The sequence below is a fragment of the Oryzias latipes genome, chromosome 3 (assembly GCF_002234675.1).
Source record: "Oryzias latipes chromosome 3, ASM223467v1".
NCBI lineage: Eukaryota > Metazoa > Chordata > Actinopteri > Beloniformes > Adrianichthyidae > Oryzias > Oryzias latipes.
Genome location: NC_019861.2, coordinates 14796761 through 14807440, shown reverse-complemented (window position 1 = coordinate 14807440; position 10680 = coordinate 14796761). Strand labels below are relative to the sequence as shown.

At 38.6% G+C, this 10680-nt stretch overlaps 1 protein-coding gene across 1 annotated transcript; it reads right to left on the bottom strand.

Moving 5' to 3' along the window:
- Positions 1-1395: 1395 nt before the first annotated feature.
- LOC101157281 (cytochrome P450 27C1) lies at positions 1396-9797 on the bottom strand. Its single transcript, XM_004067082.4, has 9 exons — positions 9394-9797; positions 8377-8567; positions 6983-7182; positions 6506-6715; positions 6031-6194; positions 4117-4283; positions 3820-3898; positions 3398-3601; positions 1396-2857 (listed from the first exon to the last, which is right to left on the bottom strand). The coding sequence occupies exons 1-9, from the start codon at positions 9685-9687 to the stop codon at positions 2738-2740; spliced, it is 1629 nt and encodes a 542-aa protein (XP_004067130.1). The 5' UTR covers positions 9688-9797; the 3' UTR covers positions 1396-2737.
- Positions 9798-10680: the final 883 nt, after the last annotated feature.

Genomic DNA, 10680 nt, shown 5'->3' with positions numbered 1-10680 from the left:
TACTTTATAATAATTGTGACTAACATTTCTTTTATGGCTTAAACATAAAAGTAATTATAAAGGGAATCTAGCATTTACACAAAAAAGTGAAATTGTTTTTTAATTTTGACAGAACCTGGTATACCTTTAAGACTTTAAGACTTCCTATGCCAAACTGGATCATCCCAGTGCAGCTAATGTACTCCTACCAAAGGTTTTAAACAACCCAAGACAAAATGGAATTTCTCTTGTTATATCTTAGGTCTTTAGTGAGCCATCATCTTTTTTCCTATTTAATACTGTTAACCTGAACATAAACATGACTGTAGTGGTTTATGATCCAGTATAAAAAAGTATGTAAAGAAAATAGCAGCTGGATTGCTCGGTTGACTGGGTGTAGGGCTGGCACAAAGGAAACCTGGGTTTGCTTCCCATATCATGCAATGAGCCAAAATCATACTGCTACCTATCTGGGTCTCCCTGGGCTTTGAAAATACACAGTTGTGCCAAGAAGGGTATCAAACTCTCAGCCAAAACCAGCTGTGCCAACTGACGGGATGTGCCGAAAGGTGAGCAACAACATATTTTAGCAACTGCCTTCTGAATACTAACGATTGTTGTGCAGCCTAGATAGTACAAGCTTTAAACTGAGCAACCAGAAAATATCAGACTTTTTACCAAAATGTTGCTTATTTTAAATCTGTGCATATTGGAGAAAGCGTAAAGGGAACCAAACAATGTTGATGTCAGCAGGGACGTAAAAATCTTTATGTGGCTTATCTTATTTGTAGGTGCATTGCAGCCATAAATGTAACAACTTAACTAATCCAAATTAAATTAATTCAAAGTAAGTGACCCTCAATTTAAAAATTGATTGATATTTTCTTTTTCTTCAGCCAGAGAGCCATTATGGAGGGGGAAAAGAGCCACATTTGGCTCTGAAGCCTCGGTTTGCAGACCCCTCTCCTAACTATTGAACTAGTGGGCTTGTGTATTACTTTGCAAATGTTTCTGAACAGCCCTTTTTTTTAAACAGACTGCATAATTATTATTTTCATTTATTTTTATTTTTGAGAAAATGTGTTTTAAATAAAAACACTATTACTTAAAAGTTAGTTTTTATTTCAGAATATTTGCTTAACCTTTGTGCTATCCTAGGCACTTTGAGGGTCCTTTTGTGGGTCCAGATGACATTGGGAGTTGGGTCATTTGGACCCACTACAAGGTGTGCAGCACCTTTTTTCTTCAATGATTTGTGATCTTCACTGGTGTCCATGGATTACATGAAATCTTTCCACCTTTGTCATGGTAGGGAGAACACGGCAATGTAAGGGTGGGGTCATCTAAGAGGTTATTGAAACACTGTACAAGCAGATGGGACATCACAGAAACTGGAAAGCAGAAAAAAAGTCTGAGTAGGTTCTTCAAACTTTCATTTATTGGAGATTTCAGGATATCATAAACATACACTTTTTTGCTTGTTATTGGGTAATAATGTTAATATATCCTATTGCACAAGCACATAATGAAAGCGACGCATAAGGTCACCACCTACGTCAGATAATGTTAACATTATTTTTCCCCCCCTTTCTCTAAAGGCGTTTTCTGGTCTTGCATTATTATTTTGCAACAAGAATGCAAAGAATTATCATTGCATCAAGAATCATCATTTTTTTCAGACTAAATATAGGTCACATATTTAGTCTGAAAATGTCGATTTTTAAAAGTTTCTTATTGGGACCAATAATTTTACTTTTTACTTTACAAAACATGTCTGCCTTAGGAGTGATATTTCAACAGTAAGAACTGAAAAGTCTTCTTAGAGTACAACACACAATAACATATACAGGTTTATTAAGTCCAAGCTTCACTGGAGCCACTAAAAAACAAACAAACAAGTAGACAAAATATAAAAAACATAAACAAAATGTTTACAGTTTCCTTCATGTTCACAGCATGATCCTTATAACTTTGCTTTTCCTTTTTTAGCGATTCATTCCCAGACATGCACGTTCCTTGTAAAAAATTATCCCCACAAATGATAAAAATTTCCCCAAATTACTAAACACATTCTGTAATCCAAGTGATCTGAGCATGACAAACACAACTTCAATCTTGTAAAACCAATACATACATTTAAGATTTATTTAGATGAATATTATTTTATAATTTAAAAACTGCCTTAATCAAAAATTTAATTAAAAGTTTTACTAAAAAATTGAATTTGGATGAAGAATATCTAAAATGCGGTTAGTTTTACATTATCTCCCTTCTGAATTTGAATGTATTTAGTGATTATGGTGCCAAATGAAACAGAAGCCTTTTAGTTTGGTTTCCCACAGAAACAGCGTTTCTGGAAAGTAAAGCTTGGCACACCTCAACCTTAGACAGCTATTACTGAATGCATTTGCAACTGCCCTTCGACAAACTACAAGCTGAAACACGTGTGCTTACATGGTCACACATTTCCATTTACTTGAAGGCTCCTTAAGATGTAATGAATGATGAAAGTAAATGAACTCCTTCACTTGTTGCTCAGTGTTTTGAATAGGAATGAAGTATCAGTCATAAATCTGTCTTTACCAAGTCAAAAACAGTCATTAAAAAACAGTGTTTACAGTTTACATTTGTGCAGAGTTTGTGTTTCCTAACAAACAATTAAGACATTTCTTGTCTGAGTAAAACCTCAGTCTCAGCTCTGCAAGTTGGTTAATAAAGATCCAGTACAGTGGAATCTTCCGAGGAGAGAAGCCTGCATTCAGTTTTCCCTGTCGACAAACCGAAGGTTGATGGGAGCAGATGGACAGAGCAGGCCGTGGGTTTTGGCTTTGACCTCAGTGGTGACAGGAGACACTTCGATGCGGAATTTTTGGATCAGCTGAAAAAGAAGCAAAAACACAACCTTTTTGTTTGTTTGTTTCAAGACACACACATCATTTATGATTGGCTTTTGTCATTGTAGACAACAAATCCAAGAAGGGCTGTGAGATTCAAGGGAAATGAGGAGTGAGTTACTTAGTGACTCAGTGAAAACCTCTCCCTGCTCCCCAGAGGAGTATAGAGGAAGTCGAAGCAAGGCTAGGATTGTAGAGCTAATTCAGAGATGATTCAGTCTGCAGAGGCTGCAGTCTGTTTCAAAAACTTTTCCTTGTTTTATCTTGATTTTGTAATAACACATTGCTTTTCTCAGAAGCCAAAACTGTAAGAATGACAATGTATGTTTACACTTGAAGTAACAAAGTCTGAAATTTAAGGTCACCTTTTCACTTCCCAGAACATCCAGTTTAAAAGCATATTTGTCCTTCTGCATCTGGCTTCTAAATGAATGCATCATGCGCACCTAAACATACTTTCATACCATGGTTGTAAATGTTTATGTTACTACGAGTGTGTGTGTGTGCAAAGAGTGAGTTAGTACCCTTATGAGAGCTAGATGCAGCTCCAGCTCTGCTATTCTCCTGCCAACGCAGCTCCTGATGCCGTAGCCAAATGGAATGGAGCCAAAGTTGTCAACCCGATCAGAGGCATCTTTACGAACCCAGCGTTGTGGCTGGAACTCTAAGGCCCCTGGAAAGTTCTCCTCCTCCAGTGATGTGGAGTAGTGGCACAGGGCCAACTGAGTCTATTAAAAAAAGACATTAAAAAAGGAGGAATAAAAAATTAGCAGTACAGGGGGAACAGTTGGATTGCTAGATTCCCAGCAGACATAAAGCAAAATGGTGAGTAAAGCAGTATCATGTTGCATCTTGTTCCAATTAACCGTTTTCCTCTGACTTTGTTTGAAACCCTTTTCTCCTCCACAAGCATGCACACTCGAGAAAGTATTCTGCTTTGTCTTACCCCTTTTGGGATGAAGTATCCGCCGACCACCAAGTCATCCTGGATAATCCGTCCGTTGCCTGGGAGAACTGGAAAGAGTCTGCTCCCAGGATGGCAAACACAAAGACTGTTATTCAACAGCACTCTACAGTTTGCTAGGCTTTTCAACAGTTATTCTTAGATAACATGACAAGAAGAAGAAAAAATTGATAGCAAAAATAAAAAATATTTCTGTGAATCTATTATACAAGAGCAAGCACAGAGTTTTCTCCATGTTGCTTACAACACTGCAAACATATAAATCTAGGTAGCACATACCTCAGAGTCTCTTTCACAAGTCCTCTGATAAGAGGCAGCTGAGAGACGTCCTCAGCTGTAGGGACTGTTCCCGGGCCCAGAGTCCGTGTGATTTCACCATGGATTTGCTCTTGTATGTCAGGGTGTTGGGCTAACATATAGGTGGCCCAGGACAGAGTGAAGGATGTCTAAATAAAAAAAAAACATTACAAAAAGTTAACACATCTGTCTCATAATGCCTATGTTTATTCATGAAAATACATTTTCATGAGTTTCATGTGTGCTAAAGCTTTGTAATTGAGCTGATATGGGAGCTTTTATACTTGTTGCGCAAGAAACAGGAGATCCTTAGTTATGTCACATTAATTAGCATTACAGAGAGTTCTTTAATTTAATTACAGAACTGAAAATAGCCTCAATTATCAAATTGCTTAAGTGAGAAAGGAATTGCCAAGTTCTTAACAGGCTCACGGAAACTTTTGGCAAACAGCCTCATGACTTCCAAAACTCCTCCTCCTTCTCCTCCTCCACACTCCATCATCAGCTGTTCTGTTTCCCTTAGCGTGACTCACATGTTACGGACAATTGAATTTGAATAAAGTGGGCAGATGACCGTTTGATAGGAAAATCGGTTTTAAACCCTCTGATACAAAAACAAATGTTTCCGGAAAAGCTGCCGATGTTTTAATACAGCCCCCTCACTTTTCCACCAAAAAGATGTTGGGAGGTGCTGCTGAAGGGACAGCTTTGTTGAAATAGAATGATTTAAAAAGTTAAGCATAAATAAAGTGATTTACAAAAAAGTAATTATAAAAATAAAGCTGCATGGTGTCGTCTTCTTCTCCAGCATTTTCACCACCCTCTTCATCGTTCCCTCCTCTTACATACTCCTGGCATGAACTCAACGCTGATGCTAGAAAGACCTAGCCAGGGAGGAGTCGCATGACAAAAGCTCATTAAGCCAGTTCTGAAAGGAGGAAACCTTTAGCACCTATTCCCCACATCTTTTATTTTATTTTTTTTGCAACACCCATCATCCAGCAGGCATGTTTTTCCCTCCTTTCTTCGTATTATGCCAATTTCCCAGCCCCCTCCCACTATCTCACCTCTGCCCAGACTGTGCAATTACTCTGGCTGTGGCTAATATGTCCCGACAGCTCTTTTGTGCGCTGAGGAAAGGCAATTGCACTACAGGGTCAGGTAATGGCAAAGCTTTGTCTACCCCCTGCCAGGATGAGACCAATTCAACAAGTTCAACAAAAACACACACCCTTTTATCTTGTGGTCCCAAGCTTACCACAAAACACTCTACCCCCATAATTCTCATTAATCTGACAGCTTCCCCAAACAAATTAGGCGGTAACTATGAGCATGGTGGACAATATGAATCTGACAAAGAATCTGCTGAGTGTTTTCTGTAAACATCTTTAAATTGATGCTTCTTGGAGTGTGTATTTGTGAGCCCCATGTCTTATTTCATATTGTTTAATCTCTCCAAAAAGTGGTGCACCAATTCTTAAATAGGATTCTTAATGGAACCCGTCTTAAATTTGATCTGCAAGCTTGGTTACGAGCGTGCACCACATGTCTAATGAGGTTGCAATGTGGAAACGTGAATGCAAAACACAGATGTCTGACAAAGAGGGGAGGGGACAAGACAAAGGACCCCCTGTGTTTATCTAACAGACGGAGACAAATGATGAGAAACCAAATCTAGAGTGAGAACAAGTTTGTCACTGTCTAACCCCCTGATTCATTGCTTTGACCTGGTACGGCTACACAGGCACAGATGTGGCGCCAGAAACTCAACACTTGAAACTAAACACTGACACACACAGAGGTACTGGCACAGACATGCAAACCCAATAACCCCTCATTTTAAATCAAACCCTCAAAATCTAAAACAACTTTCTGAACACTTTTGAAAGGACCCACCGTGTCAACTCCAGCCAGGAGCATCTCTGTCACATTTGCATATATCTCCTCAATGCTCATCTCTTTTGTAACAAGCAGGTGCGTGAGCAGTCCGCCCTTCACCTCCTCTCCCCGCTCCAGCTGGGCCTTGATATCGTTGAACCTTTTATCTACATGAATCATGCCTAGGATTAGGTTCATACAGAAAAGGTGGGATAGGTGGGGAAAAAGATAAGGGAGGGTGGGAAAGGAGGAGAAAAAGAGCAAGTTAGGCAAGAAATGGATCCCAACTCCCACAACGGGGACACATCCAGAGATTTATTACAAAATACACTTTTGGTTCCAGGATTCTTTTAGAAAATGGTTTAGATTTGTTTCACTGGATAAAACTTAACAAAAACAGAAACTGTTCACATAGTTGAATTGATTAAAGCCCATCTACACTATATGGATAATTTTAGAGTAATAAAAGTCTTTGTGCAGAATAAAAACTTACTGAATTTGAAAAGACCATCCCAGGAACTACAGAATTCCTCCCATGGTTTGGGAATAATGGGACGCAGCCACTTGGGGATTGCTCCAGCATACATGGTTGTCTTGAATGAGCTGAACATGAGGTTCAAGGCTCCGATGTAGTCCTGTGTTTTTTGAGGAACATTGTTTTCCAGGCATCCCAATCTGCACTCATACAAAATAGAGGCCACACCTGTGAAGTCAGAGGGAAACACGGGTTGAAAGCTGGCAACCAGCCTTGAAAGCTTTTTACACCTTACACTAGTTAAGCTTAGTTTAGTTTCTTCATTATTTAAAATAAAAGGCAAAAAATATTGTATACATCAGCACCATAAACAAATGAAGGACTTATTAAACTTCTTTCACTTAGATCTTCTGTCTAGTATATCAAGCGTACTATTCTTCTTACATATATTTTAACTGGCTCTTAGGTAAATTAAGTCCAAAGATCTTCACAAACCTTCCATTGCATATTTGAAGAAGAGGTCATTCACATTGAAGACAGTTGCTCCGTCAGATTCCTGCGCACGTAAAGTGCACACCCTCTTCACCAGATCATCTACGACTTTGTTCACGTCGTCAGAGAAGACGGCTACATCTTTGGGCCGCATGATGAGCTGCCTGAGGACGCTCCTCATATTCAGCCAGTCCTCTCCCTCACTGCAAAACAAGTGATATTTATATTTATATATTGACTTTATAAACAGTCAGTGCAGGGCAAAGTTTTTCATCAGATATAGTCAGAAATAGCTTTTTTTTTTCCGTTTTGGACATGGAGAAGGGATTGTGAGTAATTTATTTGACCAGTTATTTTTCTGTTTTGTAAGTAATTTGCATACAGAAAATAGGAGATGACAGAGTTTGAAAGGTCCACACTATGTTTTACTTTGTACAGGAAATCTACACAAGTATGTGTAGACAAAAGACTAAGTCTTACTTGTTGATGTATCTATAGTGGGTTACTTGTTGATGAAACTTTAGTGGGCTACTTAACTAAAGATAGAGTCCAGAAATATATGGAGGCACAAAGGCTGAGGGGAAAAGAAAAAGCAGCCAATGTTTGAGAAAAAAACAAAAAAACAATAGAACCCATTGGAAGAATCCTTTGCTCCAAACTACTTTAAACAGTTTTAAGAGATGTTGGCCTCTTGGCAGGAAGACTAATTTCCTGCCTAATTTAGAGGAAAATGTACTTCACTTGGTTTAACTTGAGTCGACAAACATCTCTAAGTCCCACAAAAAGTTTTATTTTCATTCAACAATAAGAACATAAACAAGATATCTATTATTTAAAACTCAAACAATAATTTCAAGATTAAAGAGATGCTTATTTATCACCATTGCCATTCAACCACATAAGTGACTCTCTGTCAGACTATAGCGGAGTCAACACAAAAAGTTTAATTTTCGTGACTCCATCTATAGAATCGAAGAATAAAATAAATTGAAAAATAATATTTGGAGTGAGCTAAAAGAATTTAATGTTTACAGACCACATTTCATACACTGTATTCTTTTTTGGGGGGCAAATGCAGATTTTACAATCCTTCTGTGACAAACAACAGTTTTTTGAAAATGGTTCATCTCAGCAACAAAATGTCGGCCACTGACGTCTACACTGCGCAAAAGCCAGAGGTCAAAGGCCATTTTGGCAAACACTCATACATCATTTTATCTGCAAGCTGTTATATGTTCATTTATTTTGGAGAATTATCATTAACCTTTTTTCACTGAAGCATGTATTTGTTGCATTTTAGATCATCTAATGTTGTCTGTTCTGTTGCATATAGAAGAAGACCAAGACAGAGGAGTTACACTGTAGCGCTGGAATTTCAGTAGTTGAAGGAGACTTACGCAGAGATGAGGCCATTGGAACGGCCTCTCATGTCTCTGTACTCTTGCCAGGATTCCATGTTAGCTCTCTGGGGTGCCACGCCCTCAGCGCGCAGAACCTCAGCCACCAGACCACGATCTGCAATAGAGACCACCAGCTGGGGTCCAAAACGGGACTTGAAGATTTTTCCATACTTCTTTCTATGCTCCAACTGCAATACAAAAATAGACAAAAAAACAAAAAGAAATGGTTAAAAACTTGCAGTTTACTTGACTTTGCATTAAAAGCTTTCTATATTTGGGATAATAACACTGACATAACAATTTAAAAATGAAAACACATTTCTAATTAGACTCTATTAGAAAATTTGTCCAGGTTGTGGATAAGGATTTTTACTAAGCAAAAATAGAAAAAGTGTGGTTGCCTCAGGGCATGATTACCTGAAATGTTTCTGATTCTCTTTTCTTTGTTCTGAATTGTGACTCTAAAATGCACTTTAAAACATCCCGAAAAAAAAGAAAAGAGCAAAAAGAAAATCTAATGTCTGCATTTTTTAAACTTCTTTCTGAGGATAAAATCCAAATTTTAAAATTATCAACTAGAGAAAGCGTATGCAGGGGTAGAAAGAAGTTTGTTTTGTGCCAACAAACAGGTTTTGTAACCACTTCCAACGGGGGGTAGGGGGGTGGGGTTATTTTCTAATTTAACTACTGTTTTCTGGGGGGGGGGGGGGGGGGGAATCCCACAAATAATTCAAAAACAAACTGTGGTCATATAATGCGTATCATTATTAAAACCTCTTATATCATATCTGCATAAAAATATTACTAAACGTGTGCTTTAGCGCTGCAAACAGACTGGGGTCGAGCTCCTCACTGGTGCGCCTTTACGCAAAACTCGGCCATTTTTACGCATCTGTGTCAAATTTATGTGTTGCCTTTTGTAAATAACATCTTTTCATCAGATCGTGACAAAAATAAAACGTTTACTGTTTAAAGCTATAACAGTTCAGAACACAGGACTTATGGGCATTTTACCTGAATTTCGTGAATTCTGCTAAAGCCGTCTCTCCAGAAGAACTCGACCAAGTTGGAAAGAGTGCTGGGTCCCGGCATATCATTCAAGGTCTTGAGCTCCGTCTTCTCATCAACGGGCATGGTGGGCTCTATCAGCCTGCCTGACATGGTCTCCTCTCCGGTTGCGGGGATCTCCAAAGCCTCGCTGGCTGCAGACTTGTGTAACGCGCGTAAGACAAAGATACGCTGATTGATTGTCCAGCCGGCTTGAAGATTCTTCAAGCCTGCAGCAGCAAAACTATTCAAGAGAGCCATTTTCAGGATGCTCCTCGGGCTTCTCGGAGATGAATGTCTCAAGTTTTAGGAGCGGAGCTTCCAAAACCACAAGTGCATGGATTCAGCACATGCGAAGTTGCATTAGGGGACTCATTTAAATAGTGTCTTGTACCACCACGGTGGATGAGGATTGGATGACCGCTACAAAGAAAGGGAGGGATGTTTGCTGTATTCGGGTGTGGGCGTTTCCCTAAAAGTCTGTCGAGGCTACTCTTTCACTAAAAGGGGCGCAGTACAACGTGCCTATGGACAGTTACATCACAAGCACACACTGGAAGAGGGAAAGACGTTCACGTAATTCAAGGGCATATAAGGACTTTGATTGCCACTGTGCATTTTTTACAACCTAATCTGAACCCTCCCATCACCGACCCCTTGTCTAACTCCGTCTCAAGGAAGAGGATTGACGCGCACTGCTGCGCAAAATCCGCTGAGGATGCAGAACGGAGAAAAACGTTTTGTAATTTAAGAAAAGTGCAGAGAGTTGATTACCTTTTGCATGTTTATTTAAGCAAACAATAAAGAGGGGTCCAACCCCAGAGTGCCATAGACACATGAATCAATGATTATAGTTTAAAGGGTCTTTGTATCGGAGGAGTATTTTTGTACTTTGCCATTATGTGAAACAATATCTAACAGCGTTATCCAACTAAGTCGTTACAATATTACACCACAAAATAAATACATCAAGTAAAGAGAGAATGTTTCTATAATTATAGGAAAAGACCACTCTTGGAAAATCCTCATAAAGAGAAAAATATTTACCATTTAGAGTTTGTGCACAAACACTTTCATTTTTTTTGTATACATTTAGAAGAGTTTTGGTTGCAAAGAAATGAGAAATTTAAAATATAAAGTAAAAAAATAAAAGTGCCTAAGATTTTTTTTTTTAAGTTTGATAGATATTTAAGTTGTCCATATTTAGCAGTAAACATAAAACCAACATTTTACCAAAATATCTAAAAATCATTA

Bases quoted from the DNA above. Each gene is read 5' to 3' on its own strand.
- LOC101157281 (XM_004067082.4), bottom strand. From the start codon at position 9,687: ATGGCTCTCTTGAATAGTTTTGCTGCTGCAGGCTTGAAGAATCTTCAA. The intron at 7,183-8,376 runs GTAAGTCTCCTT...CTTGTTTTGCAG, and splicing joins TCCAATGGCCTCATCTCTGC to TGAGGGAGAGGACTGGCTGA. The intron at 3,899-4,116 runs GTATGTGCTACC...TCCTGGGAGCAG, and splicing joins CTTGTGAAAGAGACTCTGAG to ACTCTTTCCAGTTCTCCCAG.